This window comes from Hipposideros armiger, unplaced genomic scaffold, assembly GCF_001890085.2.
Source record: "Hipposideros armiger isolate ML-2016 unplaced genomic scaffold, ASM189008v1 scaffold_201, whole genome shotgun sequence".
Lineage (NCBI taxonomy): Eukaryota > Metazoa > Chordata > Mammalia > Chiroptera > Hipposideridae > Hipposideros > Hipposideros armiger.
The window spans coordinates 685,551-700,863 of NW_017731551.1; the positions used below are offsets into that span (position 1 = coordinate 685,551).

The 15,313-nt window shown below is 41.3% G+C and overlaps 1 protein-coding gene across 7 annotated transcripts in view; it reads right to left on the reverse strand.

Moving 5' to 3' along the window:
- Positions 1-219: 219 nt before the first annotated feature.
- The window catches only part of DGKI (diacylglycerol kinase iota), a 258,634-nt gene continuing 243,540 nt past the window's right edge, over positions 220-15,313 (reverse strand). For all 7 annotated transcript variants that reach the window (XM_019653280.1, XM_019653283.1, XM_019653286.1 and 4 more), the window contains 2 exons: positions 14,343-14,442; positions 220-10,357 (listed from right to left, as the gene is read on the reverse strand). In XM_019653280.1, the coding sequence (XP_019508825.1) occupies positions 10,241-10,357; positions 14,343-14,442 (217 nt within the window). In that variant the 3' untranslated portion in view covers positions 220-10,240. The remainder of the gene's footprint in view (positions 10,358-14,342; positions 14,443-15,313) is intronic.

The following is a 15,313-nucleotide window of genomic DNA, read 5'->3' on the forward strand; positions in this document are numbered from 1 at the left end:
AATACAGAAAAAAAGTATCCAAAAAAGTAACTGTAACTAGTCAATTTCTTTTTCAGAGATTAGTTCAGTCTCCCAAATTAATTCCGTTGAAAATCTCTGTAGAGCAACACAGTGATCAAGATACTTTATATAAATAGGAAATGCAAGAAAATTAGGGAAAAAATACTTTATGACTTTGTTACAAAAAACTCCATTCTTCCCTTCCCCACCCTCCCTCCATTTCATATTATCTGGATCCTGCTTTACCTGGAAATAAAGCTTCCTCATCCTACTGCCACAGCTGCTACTTTTTTTTTTTGGATTCCACCTGCCAGCTGGCAGTTTTGCAAAAGCATGGTTCTGGGATTTGATAGGGCAGAATCAGAAATCATGAAAGAGCCCTTTATAATGCGACTGCAACCCTTTATACCGATGTAGCCTTTAAGAGTGGACTACCCACAGCCCAGGGTATTCAAGATGCCCAGAAGCCCTTTCCCACTCAGAAATCAAATTAAATAAAATACATTCTTACGGAACTGAGATTGTCCTCTGTTCCTTAATTATTTACAGGAATGCTTTTCCTCACTTTTAATCAGCTATGGTCCACACAATATTCAGATTCATGGCTGCCCACTTAACCATTGGTAAGTTAAATAGAAAACAGCCTAGCTAACCTTTACTAAGACTAATTCAGACCCTAACTTTTCAAAGATGTGTCTTGCAAAATATTCTATTTGTGCCAGAATATTTTGTCTGTTAAAGTTCCAAATCTCATGCCCCAGGGCGGCGAGAACCCCACATTTCCCATCCTACAATCAGGATGTTAGCGAGCATCAATCTAGGTTCTAGTTGCATTGGAAATTATTCATGTGGTCAGAACTTCCGTTCAACAAGCGGGGGAGGGGAAGCAGCAAATGAAAACTTTTATTGTTAATAAACCCCAAAAGATCAGGAGACATTTGTATTCATTATTAATGGTGCAGTAAATATCAAAGCTAGACAGTATCTTAAATGTGATAAATCTCCCCAACATATTTGAGAAAATGACCCATAAATTTAAAACAAAAAATAGGGTAAACCAATTCAGGTCTGTCATCTGATTTCACTTTTCCAAGTAAAGACAATTTGTAAACATCTCCTTTCTCTGAAAAGTTATATGTAAACCCCCAAAATAAGAAAGTCATAGTCTCTGAATCTGTTAGGATTGAATACATTTGGATTTGTGAAAAACTCCCTAAATTGTCCTTATTTTTCTCAAATTTTATTATAGACCAATACAAGTCTGTGGGTGGGTCTAGCTTCCTATGAGAATTTGGAGAAACTCCTTCAAAAAACAACCCATGCCCTCAGAGAGCTTTCATAGAACATTCCATTAGCAAAGCCCTGATTTCCCCCCAAATTCCTTACTGAATCGAATTCTTCTGAGCTGCATATATTGAAAATTTCATAATTATAACCCTTGAAGCCACTCAAATACGTTCAGTCTTTTTCTACATCTTCTGGATTTGCTTTTCATGGGAGCAAGGTTGGCTGAGAGCACATATTATTGATTTATGGGTTGCCATGGCAACAAGTGGTAAGCCTAGAGCCTTAATAGTGTACTACTCTTGAGAATCTCTTTTCCTTTCCCCATAACTCTTGTCTTCCTTTACCTTCCTAAGCCAGGGGCAAGGCGTGGGGGTGGGGGAGGTGGGGTGGGGGCAGTTCCCTGAGCTAGACTCCAGGTCTGGGCCCACTTCTTAAAGACCTCCTCCTGCATCTAGCCAGCCATCTTGACATGTCAGGCCTTCATATTCTAGAAGTAAGGAAAGCTGGGCCATTAAAAACAGAAACATTAGTTTTCAACATTAGACACACTAGCCTGGTGATAAGAGGTTAAGTCCTATTGAATGACAATAAGTTATACAAAGTGATAAATAAGTTGCCTCCACGCCACTTTTTAACAGAAAATAGAGAGATCTGCTGCTGCTTCTCCAAGTCTCAGTCCCATCTACACACCCAAAACAACAAATGGGTAGACAGAAAAGGAAAATGAACATTAGATCCTTTGTTGTTCATTTTATTTCTTGAACTTGTGACTGGTCTGCCTTAGTCAAAACATATCTTATTCAGGAGATTTGGGAATTGGCTAGGAATGGGTAAAGTGTGTGTGTGTGTGTGTGTGTGTGTGTGTGTGTGTGTGTGTGTGTGTAAACAAAGCATTGTTTGAGGGTTATAAAGTACCTGCTTCTAAATGATTCTAAATGATCTGGGTTATATTTGCAATGCCTGGTGTTTTTACAAAAACACTTTCATTACCACCTATGTACCAGGAATTTGGGGGGAAAAAAAGGGCTCTAATTGAGTCCTGCTCCAGTCTAAAGTCATAGAAATCTAACCCTGGAAAATATCACAGAAGCCTTTTAGTCCAAGCTTCCTCACAATTAACAAATTGCTTTGACATGAACCCTGATTTGCTTGCTCAATTTTCACTTAAGTACTAGAAGACACACTGGTTGCGATCAATTCACTTTGTTTTTTAGAAAACCCAATCAGTTTTTTTTTCTGGACATAATGCCCGGGGAAAAAAAATAAACCCTTGCATAAGTAATAAAACTATCCTATTCACGTCTGTTTCTCATCTCCTCAGTCCTCATTTTATTCTGAGAATCGTCTGCCCTACAGAACTAGAAACAAACAGCCCTATTTAACCTCCTCCACACATTTCCATTCCTAATCTAATGGTGTCGTTTTACAGATCAAACATCCCTCTTCTAGATAATTCACCAATCTACCCACAGACGTGCCTTGTGACAAGATTCACCATAGGAGACTATCTCAGGCGTATTTGTTCTTTCCACGTCAAGTGCAGCACAGCTCCCCCCAGGGTTATTAGGCCTCTGTTCTATGATGATGTATGACAGACAGGTTGACAAGCCCACCCAGAGACTTAGGGCAATGGAGTCTTGAATACTAAGACCATTTCCATGTTTTTGGATGCTGCATTCTGAAAAATCATTCCAATAGCGACTTCCAAGGAGAGAGAACAGTATAGTAAACCCTCACTTAACGTCGTAGACAAGATTTGAGGCTTTAAAGGAAATGTCATATAGTGAAACCAGTTTTACCCTAGGTTAACTGATAGACACAAGAGTTAAAGACCTATGGCATCTCATCAACGTCATAATGGAATAACATTGAATGAAACAACGGTAATCGAGGACTTGCGATACTAACATTTCTGAATGCAGAGAATCACAAGGTAGAGAAGCCAGTAAGTCAGCCTCAGTGTTCATTCCTTCTTGTGAAATCCATCCCGGTATCAAGACATTTGACCTTTTTTTTTTCCCCTTTGAAATATGTCCAAGCCGATAAGTCTCTGATAGCAAACATTCCGGAGTTTGTAAGTTCATGTTCTCCTTCAGTGCTAACCAACTCTTGCTGTGGGAACTTAGGTAAATATTTTTCAAGGTGGCAGCTTCTAATTTATGGAAATCTGAGTGATTGATGTAAAACAGCATTGAAGGCAGTGGTGGAAAGTTCTTTACTTAGAAAACATCTACGGTAGGCATGTTAGTGTGTAATTTCTGAAGATCTTAGTTCTGGCTGCAGTCTTACCAACTACTATCCACATCTGTGCAAGCGAAGTCACTGCTCTGATATTCCATTTATTTGTTTAAAACGTATCGTCTGCATGATCCACCTCATGGGTTGGTATCGAAGCTCAAAAGATCCCCAAAAGCTTCAAAAAGATCCCCAAAAGCTTCAAAAAGGCTAGAAGCAACTAATATTTTTACAATAAGTGAATTTGTTATGTTAAATGATATAGATTTCAGTTGTTGAAGCTATTCTTATTGAAAATTAAATGTGTTTCACTTAAGGATTGAGAAACAAGATCGTTTCAGTTGTTCCTAACATCAAAGGTTCCCATTTCAGATGCCATTTGGCTCAAAATAATGAAACTTTGGAAAATAAGGAAAACCCAGATTCATCATTTTCTTATTCCTATGGATAAGCTATCCCTTATAATTCTCATGCCAGAAAAAGAAGCCAAGAATTTTGCCATGATTGCCTTTTATGTATATTGACTCGGCTCCCAAATATCTTTCAAGCAGAATTTTCTTTGGCGGTTATATTAGATTACATTTAATTCTAAGAATATCAAAATCGCAGCACTTTTTTATATTGGAAGGACACTTAAACAGATTTCTAATAGGACTTGCCTTAAGAATGCCTAAGAAGAGTAATCAAAATCCATAATGTTCTAGATGTATTTTGGAGTAAGTTATATCCCTTTGGATGTTTTCTTTTTCACTACCTTTTAAAGCCATGCTTAATTAGTTTGAAAAGGTCTTAGAAGATAACTAAAGGTCATTCTCCCCAAGATTTTAAACACTTTCACATATAAAGCGATGTTTCAAAGATTAAAAGTGAAGATTTTCATAATTGCTTCTAATGAAATCCTGCTATTCAACAAAGTCATTTTAAAAGAAAAATCTAACAACACACAGAATCTAATTCTAGCTCCCTCAGATGACAGGTCCCTGGTCACAATCTCTCTCAAGGTGGTCACGTGTCCACTGTTTAAATACTCCTCGTGGCCGAGTCTGAAATTGCGTAAGTGTGCCCACTCCACTGTTTGATAATATTTATACATCTTCTTTATATTTAGTCAAAAACCACTGCAAGTTTGGGGTATTCTTTCTAGTTATATCCTTGAACTATAGGATACATGAGTTTTTGCTCTTATTTTAGTGTTTCAAAGTCTCATCTTAAAGTCTTGGTTTCAAATACATTTTTAAGACCAGGAGAAGGAAATGCAAAATATCATTATTTCTCTTACATATTAATAGTTTCATTTTATATTCCATAGAACTATATAAAACACTGCTGGCTAAAGAGTAACTGGTACAATCAAGCCTTAATTGAACCCACAATGCAACACTCCCCTTGTACACCAGGGGTTCTCCTTGACAGAACATATCATATTGGAATTTGTCTTTTCTCCTAGACAGCCAGCTCCCTGAAGTCAAGAGTTTTCTCTCTTGCATTCATTCTCATGTCTTTAGTACAGTGTCTGCATCAGAGTAAGTGATAAATATATTTTTAAAATAAATGATTAAATACATGAGTGTATGACTGGTTCACAAACATGACTGCAGGTAGAATGACTGAATAACTGAATAGACATATAGACTCTGAAATCTTTCCACCAGGAGGATACCATCCAATATTCAAATCTCTACTTTAAAATGTAATGTTTCAGCAGCCTAAGAATTAATTGATTTCTGCTTCTTTTGGGGTCTAGTATAATGACTGACGCTCAGTGTCCTGGGAGAACAGGTTGTTTAGAAGTACAACTACTTGCTTAGCTCCTCTTTTCCGGTTTCTCATTAAACTGTGGGGAGACAGCCTAAAATCCACAGAGGGCCAGTAGGGCTATAACATGATATAATCCAGTCATACATATGGATTTGCATCCATATGCAAATCCATCATTTGATGTGCGGAAGAGGCTGCCATGATTGTGTACTCTCAAGATGTGACTAAGAAATTTGCAAAACCTACCTGGCAGATTGCTTCTCAGAATAAGGCGTGTCATAACTCTGTGGGATGATCAAGGTCAGTCACCATCTATTTGTCCTTCAGGCAAAATGGACACATGTCCCATTTTGATCCATTTTATGCATAATATCAGGGGACTATTTTGGCATCCTCACAACAGAATTATTGACAGGAAAGGCAGAAAGATCCTACTACTATAGGATCACTGCCATGGTAAGATAACTGGAGGGCCTAGAGACGAGGGATAACTAGGACACAGAGAAGGGATGGTAGGCCAGAGTCAATCCCAGAGGATTGGCAGAGAAAAAAAAAGCTTTAGGATTTATAGTCAGCTGAATATGGAATTCAGAGAATAAAAACACTGATTTAGAGATGGTTCTATAAAACCTGGGCAGAATCTACTTTATACTAAATAAATGCTTAAGATTAACTAGAAAACGCTCTAACTTAATAGCTGTTCTATTTTTTTATTCCTAAAATGAAAATAATCCATTTAAGTAGAGCCATTCGTAGTTATATTTGATGGCTATGATGAGACATTTTAACAATGATCTATTTTACCTTTAAATAGCATAACTGCATAAAGTATCATGCCGTTTTCAGTGATTTCATTAGCTACTCCTACTGGAAGGAAGCCAAAAGCTTCTCAGACCCCAGCCCATATCCAAGTTATGACACCTTCCTAGCAAGCGCTTGCTCGAATTAAATATCATTAGGCAACCTATTGAGCGTTAGTCCTGTTAAGTGGTGTAAGCATCAAGAAACTCTCCACTTGAGATCCCCAAATAGCCTAGACAAGTCTCTGGGCTCAGGTAGGTTTCATGCTTCATGGAAAGTAACAGAAACAATTACAAGACCTCTTGGTCTTGGATTTTACGATACAGGCAATAATAAATGTCACGAGCACATGGAGTGCTGCAGTAATAGAACCAAGCTTGATAATAAGAGAAACCACAATGAAAAAATGGACGTTATGCTACCTTCTCTCTGCCTGTTGGTGTTCACTATACATGTACAGATGATTTGCATGCTTCTAAAATGTTTTCTTTTTTAACCTATGCAATATGTGGGTTTATAGTACATAAACACACATATGTCTACAAATAAATACATGTCTACGTGTGTGGGGCTTGCCTGTGTAGAGTACTTCCGACATAACTACAAGCAGCAATGTTTATTCCGGCTAATAATGTTGGTCTCTGGGACACGGGACTGGACCCTGGGCCATCACAGGGGACCACCTTGACCTTGCAGGTGATACTCATCGATGGCATTAGACCTTTTTATAAAGACCAGGTTCTACTTTTATAATTAAAAAAAAATCTAAATACTTGAAATAAAATGGACATGGAAAAAAAAATGACGGCTGCCCAACATTTTCAAAGACACAGATATTATGAGGAGTTGAGTAAATCCATTTCAGAAATCCGTTGGGCAAAGAAGCTGTCACTCAGTCCAAATGAAAATGAACGACCTATTGAGTGCCCTCAATGCAAACAGATCCACCTAAGCACTAACCAGCTCTTAGGAAAGGACAGGGAGCGATCGGGGGTGTCATGGCTGTGTACGGGCCTGTCAAAGGCTCTGCTTGAGATATCCCATTGGTTTTCGGTTGTAACCTCTACAGAGGTAACCAGAACTCTCAAAGTGAAATTCCCAGAGGCGGTGTTTATTTCCTCCTTGGCTTCTGTTCTTTATCATGTCCTTGAATACAATAAAGCACAGCTTGAGTGGGCTCTCTTTCCTGAAATGTGTCCTACTGGAATGTAAAGCTTCAAAAATGACTACCTTTTAGGTTCTATCACGGTGTCTTTTCATAACTCTCCATTCTCACCCCTCTTTCAGCCTCCCTGAAAAATGGAATCCCAGAGTAGACAGGGCCCCAACACGGGGCCTCTTCCAGCCAAACACAGAGGAATGTTGGCTGAGCACTGGCTCAGTCGGTTCTGCAGAAAATGATATTTCTATAGGCATATAGTTTTCTGTCTTTTAAAGTTATGTGGGTTTTCAGACCACAGCCAGACCATTTGCTTCTCTACTTCCTGAGAGCCCATGAAAAGGGGGGTACTACGGATTTTAGTTGAGCTGGAAACTCCTGGAGCATATGGCCTTAGCCCTTTCCAAAGCCCAGGACTGTCACATGTAATGATCAATGAAAAAATCAAATGCTACAGGTGGTAGATTTAATGTTGGAGCCATGAAATATGTAACTGTTCTGCTTATTTTTGATGTTCTTTTTTTTGGAAAGCCCAAATCCTGGGTGGGGGGGGAGGGGTGTTTGCTTTTTCAAAGATATATATGTGTTGGTCATCTATCATTCCTCTTCAATAATGTAGGACTCTAACACTTTATTATTACTATTATTATTTATTAGGAACGATTTCCAAATGTACTAGGACCCCTACAGCAGTCAGTACGTCATCTATTTTCATTCCAGAGACTTACTTGTAACTTCAACTGGAGCTATTTGAATTGGCCCATGGCCACTTGTACCCTAAATTTTCTCTGGGCTGCTTGGAAGCATCAGAGAGAAATATGAGATGGTAGTTGGTGAAAATAAAACCCTTCATCCCAGCAATGGCAGCTGGGTAACTGGCTGCGTGGCCAAGTGTTTAGCTCAGTCTGGGGAATGGAAGGCACCATTCAAAGCCAGAATTCAGTCTGTTTTAAGGATTATATTTCTGTCATCACAACATCTCCTTGACAGTCCCACCAATTGAAAACTCCCTGCAGAAGCCCAGCGATTAAATTCTCCTGGAGCATATTTTTTTTTTCCAGCTTCTGGAAACAATCTACCGCCATCTCTCCTTCCCTCACCATAAAACCCAAAAGATAGTTAGTTCCATTTCTAAAACTGATATATGGAAATAGATTACTCACAACCAACCCTTCCGCCAGCGGCTGAAAATAATGCCAGCCACTTGATTTTGAAACAACGGAGAGACTTACGCCCTCATCCACTGAGAGGCTATTCCTGCTTAATAGCATATCATAGCTGCACTTTCAATATGATACGTGACTAAAATGTGATTTAGATAAGCAATGTGTCCCCACTGGACCTTTAAATTAAATGTAGAGAAACGGTCATTTATGCTCACATGCAGAAACACTAAAGAAGCACTTTGCTTGTGTCTAAGGGCAAAATGGAAGAAAGCTCCAAAGACATCAGTTTAATCCGAAGCAAAACCTTTGGTCACCCACTTCCATTTTGGACTTATACCCAAGTCACGTAGATATTTTCGCCCAGAGTTAGAAGACTTTTTCTCCTAACATTTTAGGTGTCACAGAGTCCCTAAGAGAGGTACTTGTAGGTACCAAGTAATCTGTGGCAGGATGAGAAGTTGCAATTCTGCTGCCAGGGAGATTGGGCTCCCACAGTGTTTTGCATGAAGAACTTTCCAGAAAAAAAGAATATATGTGACAACTCCATACATGAAAATGGGTCTGTAGCGCTATCAGGTATGACCTTGGGATCTGACAAGTAATAGGCGAGGCATCTACCAGAAATGGCGACATGTCCCAAAATCTGGCAGTGGAACTCATAAAGCAAGGCTTTGTCCTGGGGACAAGGCGTACTTGGGAAAATGAAAATAAAAAACTTCGAAGGAAAGCCGAAAATGGGACCCCTCTCACCACTGTATCCAAGAGTCTATACTTATTAGCCTCAGTGTAGCATTCCAGCAACTGTTTTCTCACTTAAGTGAGTTATTTTGACATATGTTGCTACTTTTGCTTCTGCTGTTTTATTTCAACTCCATTAGCCTGCTTTCCATTATCGCTCAAAAAAAGTCTAGAAGTAAACGCTGCCATGGAACTCCATTTCCTGTAACCACAGTTCCCACACACGGTTTTCTGCTCTGCAATTGCAACAGCACTTCAAGTGGAGTGGTTCTGCAAAGTAGCGACAGGCCTTTGTGTCATCCATTGCTCACCTCGATTGCAGCAAAAGGCAAAGATGGCTACACATAGGCAGTACAGAGCTCGCAAACAGCCCAAGCCGAGTCAGTCCTCTGTGGACGTCGGCAACAGCCCGTGACCTGCCCCCACTGTGACCTCTCTGAGGTCCCTCTGAGAACAGACAACTCCCATGCCACCTCGCCCTACCTCAGAGACAGAGCGTACAGGTTGACATTGTCCATGAGGCACTCCCCAGCTCCTGCAGGATGAAAAGGGATTGGGGAGGGCAGACATGCAAAAAGTCACTAAGTCGACTTGGGATATTTAGTCTTGGACATGGAAGCAGTTTTACAGTCATATTTCTGCAGGTCATCCAGAGAGGTTTGCAAGACCTTCAGAGAATCTTGTGGTCTTTAAGGTCTGAAGGTAAAAGAACACGTCATATCGCATTCTTTCAATCGGTGGGTAGTAGAATGGTGCAGTTCAGGGGAAGAGGGGTGCCTAGGGAAAGGAGGGAGCAGTGCCGTTGATACAAACATCCTTTGAATCTTTAAAATAAATTATACAGATGAACACTGAAGTTCATGCTACTTGCTGGAAGCAATAAGGATGCCACCAGGTATCCGGCCTCGTCCTCCGTGGGCTATCGCGTTTTGGTGTACATCTTGGTAGCCCTTAAAAACTGGTGGCATGGTCTCAGGTTCTTGCAGGAGAGAGACAGACTTATGGATTCCATCAGCTTCTTCCAGGGGAGCTGCCCGATCGCCGGGAGGGCACAGGTGATATGCTCGCTCAGGTTCTCTTGGCCCGTCTACCAGGGTCAAACGGCAGTTTCCAGATCCTCATGGCCGAAGGCCTTATAGTTCTGACGGCTTTCTAGGTAAGCGGCCAAATCTGGGTCTCCGGCCTGCTGTGCTCTGTCCTGTGGTGTCTTACCCTATAGATCATAGTGAAAAAAGGAAGAGACACAAACACTCAGGGTGAGATAAAAAAAAAATAAAAAAAATTCACAGAAACAGAATACTCAGAGATGACTCGCTCATAAGGATCTTCCCATGTTTACTGTTTTAGAGTTCACAGGATACTTGCAGATCTCTTATCCGATAGGAGCATCACGTGGAAGACATGAGATAGGTAAGTTCAAGAGAAAGACACCATCGCTTTTGACAGGTGGGGTTTACGTGTAAGGAAACTGAGGGTCACAGAGTCTAACTGAGGACACAGCAGGGCACAAGGTACCACAGTGAGTTTCAGAATCCAGATCCTTTTCAGAAGGAGGTAGGTAAAAATCACTGAATAGATAAATAGGGGAGCAGGAATTCTGATTTCTAGTTTGGGACCCTTTTTATTTATTATACTAAACCTTGGGAAGCCACAAGCAAAATCTGAGAAGAAGCATTGGTCATGACAATCTAAAGCAGCGGTTCTCAACCTGTGGGTCGCGACCCCTTTGGGGGTCGAACGACCCTTTTTTTTTTCATTTTTTCTTTTTTAAAATTTTTTATTATTATTATTTTTATTATGAAATACACATTTTTTAGAATTAGTTTCAGCTGTACAACACAGTGCAATAGTTTCGAACGACCCTTTTACAGGGGTCACCTAAGACCATCGGAAAACAAAAAGATATTTACATTACGATTCATAACAGTAGCAAAATGACAGTTATAGAGTAGCAACAAAAATAATTTTATGGTTGGGGGTCACCAGAACATGAGGAACTGTATTAAGGGGTCGCGGCATTAGGAAGGTTGAGAACTGCTGATCTAAAGGGTTTCTTCGCTGGTTTCAAAGACTTCAGTTATGTTCTCCCCAGTTTAGAGCTCTCTCATCTCTCCAAAAAGCGAGTTAATTCCTGACTGTCACAGTGATGGATGTTGATTAAAGAAATCTTGGGATGAAAGAAAAGCATAAAGAAGAAAATAAAAATGATCAGTAATTCCACTACACTACGGTAACCGTTTTTCATCTTCTATAGACTAACTATTGGCTTTTTCTATAGCTCTCTATATAATTATTTTTGGTAAAAATAAAATCCTACTGTGTTTATATACTGTTACATAGTGTTCTATTTCACTTAACAATATATCAAAGCTTTTCTTATGTCATTAAATGTTCTTCTACCTCATTTTAAATGATTGTGTAATGTCTTGTGGCATGCTGCAATGCTTTATGTATACTTGTATGTACACACACACGCACACACAATATTTCTGAAATGAGGCCAATGAACAGTAATCAGCCGTAAAAGGATGGAGGGGCTTCATTCTTTTGATAGCTTACGGATATTACTTAACAGTCTTGGAAACTTCTAATTTTTGTTTAATAATATAGTTTTATCTGTTTAAATATGTGATATTATGTTCTAAGAAAAGGGTAGAGACACATTGTGATCACTGTACCAAAGAAATAGCTCTATGTATAAATGCTCATGAGTATGACAAGTCATCAAAAACTTCTCAGCCTCCAACACAGCTATTGCAATAGAGGGTGTCCACCTCAATTAAGCCTGATTATTGTGGCTGCCAGGAGTATGTGGGGTAGAGGATAGAAGGGAGGTAACCATGGCTCTGAACTCTTTCTAAAATTTTACTTTAGTTGGGACTTCATATTTAACCACTAGCTTCAAGTTCCTACTATAATTTTATTCAACTTGTTTACAGTATTAGACTATCTTGTGTTTACTTTAATATTAACAAGGTTGGAATTCCTATAGCTTCTGAACAGTCAGAGAGATGGACTGTGGTGGGCCGTTGAGCTGATATTTAAAGGACTGTTCTATCTCAAAACAAATTCTCAAGATAATGCTTCTCTCCAAAAAATCCCAGAAAATCCGATAATTGTCATATTCAGCTTTCACCTAACATCAAATTACAGAATAGAAATATTAAAGGTTCCTGAAAAGCATGAAGCATGCTATTTCATATGATAAGATCTCTAGAACATAATGTTGGGTGAACAGCTAAGACATACAATAGCATGTACAGTATGACTTTACCTATTTAAAAAAAATGAGAAAGAAAAACAGGCATACCCACATGAGAGGAGAGATCATTAAAATTTTAATAATATGTATGTCTAGACTATGGGATTTTCTATTTTTACCTTTTTTGCATTTTTTGCATCGCTAGAGTTTTCTATAGGAGAATGCACTATATTGATAATCATAAAAATAAGAAAGTTGTTTGTGTTTTGGAAAAAAAAAGCACACACATACATAACACAAGATAGGAAGAGACCTCAAGGACCACTGAGCCCATTTATCTGACTCAGAAGCTTAGAAAGATGAAAGTGAGCCATCGCTTCACACTGCTCTTTTCTTTCTTTTCATTATCTGAGTCGAGTGTAAGGCCAGCCTTTTGTGTAGTAAACAGACAATCACCCTTCTGCCATCTGAGTGGCCCCAGCAAGGCCGGTTCTACCTCAGATCATAGCCTCCCTTTATCTTCCCTGCACGGTTTATGTTTCTCAACCAGGTCACACATCAAAGCATGTGAGTGCAGCTCTCATCTGGGAAGAGTATCTCCTTGGGCAATTATCTGCCATTTGAAATCGTACACCCAATTAGCTAACCAGACAGGTAACAGACCAGCTAGAAACCAGGACACAGCTTAATAGGTTGGAAGCCTAGGGAGTCAGCCAGGGACCTGAGTCAGAGGGCGAGGAGCCCGGAAGCTGTAATGGAAGGGGGATGGCAAGTCACACGCTGCGAATGGCTCAGAACTGACTCAGAAAGGAAAGAGAGGCCCACACAAGAAAGTTACTGCACAATGTGCACTGCAGTTTGGGGAACCACTAGGGCAAAACTGCACATCAGTAGATCGTCATCACTTAACTGAGTATAATGGGGCTTAAGTCTTTATTAGGCTTCTAAAGCATTTGTCTACGCTTATTGGCTACATTCATTGGCCCAACATGTAAGGTACTGGGTACTTGCTCAACGAAGTCCTCATTTACAGAGGGTGCCAAAAAAATGTATACACATTTTAAGAAAGGAAAACTGTATTAAAATTGTAATACTCAATATACACCGGTAACAAAAGATGAATAGAAGTCACATTTGACTTCTGCAATGACAAGAGGTGCTCAAGTGGTTACCATCAGCGTCCAGACACTTCTGATGACGGCGAACTACTGCTTGAGCAACATTGACCCAAGTGTCCACTTGGATACATTTTTTGGACACCCCCCCTCCCCCGGTATATATTAAAATTCTCCTTGGCCACTCTGCAGTTAAGTGGCTTGTCCTTTTTTTTGGAGTCTATACAGGGAGCTTGAAACCTCTCAGAGCTGATCAGGCTCCTCTGTGGGGCTGATCTGTATTAACTCTTCTCTCTCATGGGCGGCAGTCCTAGGTCAATGCTGCTAAACCTCAGGTTCTCCTTTACTTCAGCTTTCAACCCTTTCCTTGGTGCTCTCAGTACATTGGAACAACTTATGCAGCAGCCTGACCTGCCATCCTGGGAAGTGACTGGTAGTCAATTTGGCACCCATATACGGGGCCACAGAAATCACAGATTTTAAGCTACCCTGGAGTAAGCCGCCAAAGGAGAAATCCCAAAGGGTCTTTTCTCAGAGGCCAGGCCAGTGTCTTTGAACACGGCTCTTACCCCCTCCTGGGGTGTTGAACCTCATCTTCCTGCAACCTGGCTGCTGGCATTCAGTAGGAGGAAAACCCCGAGTCCCCAGGTCAGCACGTTCAGAGGTTTAGAAAGCCCCGTAGGCACGCACGCCCCCCGCTCTTTGTGCTTATACATTTAAACTGCAGTTTCTCTAAATGAAGCACTTTATTTTTTCCTCTTTTTTCCAGAACTCCGGGCCCTTCCATAAGCACAGAAAGGATGCCTTTGAGCACAAGTGAAGGCAATGGTGCCTGCGATCTTGCCCAGTGGGTGGATGCTTGCACTCGCTCATCAAGTTACCTTGGAGTCCGTCTTTCTCACAGATGCTCCTGCGTCCACCAGAAGCTGGCACACAGCCCGGTTCCGTTGGCAGGCAGCCTTGTGCAGGGCGGTCTCACCCCTAAATCAAAGATGAAATGGGAAACCACCCATCAAGGGGCTGGGGGCGGGGGTGCGGGTGGAGGCGGTGGGGAGGGGGCGAGGGTGGCCTCCTAGCCCTTCCCTTGCTGCCGATGTTCTGTGCTCCTCAGCCTCTCACCCGATCTGCCGCTGAGACCATCAGTGCAGGCAGGGCATGTGCTGGGGAGGTGGGTGACGGGGGCCTCGAAACGCCTTGAGTTAGTCATCAACTCATCATAATACCTGACTCCAGCCTCTTTTCAAAACTGCGTTGGTTAATGAGGCTGAGTGATCTTGTTGGAAAGTGCTAATGTCTGATTTAGGGAAGACTCCATGGCACTATTAACAGACTGATGTGTGTAGGTGCGTCTGAACGCTGCGAAGCAATTCTCTCTGCGGGTACATCTGGGCAGAGCGTGAGGGACGAAGCTCAGGGGAAGCCGTGATGCAGGAACACTGGCCTGTCACCCAGTGGACCACCATCTGGGCCTCGGAGGAATAGCTCCTGGGAACTCCACTGGAAGGAACCAGGACAGCACCCTCTCTGTCCTGCCTACTGGATTCCACGCCAGTGGCGGGAAGGAGGGGAGGGCAGCTTGGAGGCACAGTGAGATGCTAGGAGAGTTAGGACACAGAGCTGTGTCCAGCCTGCAGTGTGCCGCAGGCCAGCCACTCAGCATGGGAAGCGGGCAAGGGACAGGGGTTATTTCCGCCCCTCTAACAGGCAGTGTAGGGAGGAGTATGTTTCCACTGAGTCCAAAATTGAAAAGACACTTCAGGCCAAAGTGTTTCATGGAAAATCACATGCAGTCCTTAGGGAAGGCTAAGTGGAGTAAGTGACAACCTCGCCAATAGGACGTGCGGTATGTGGA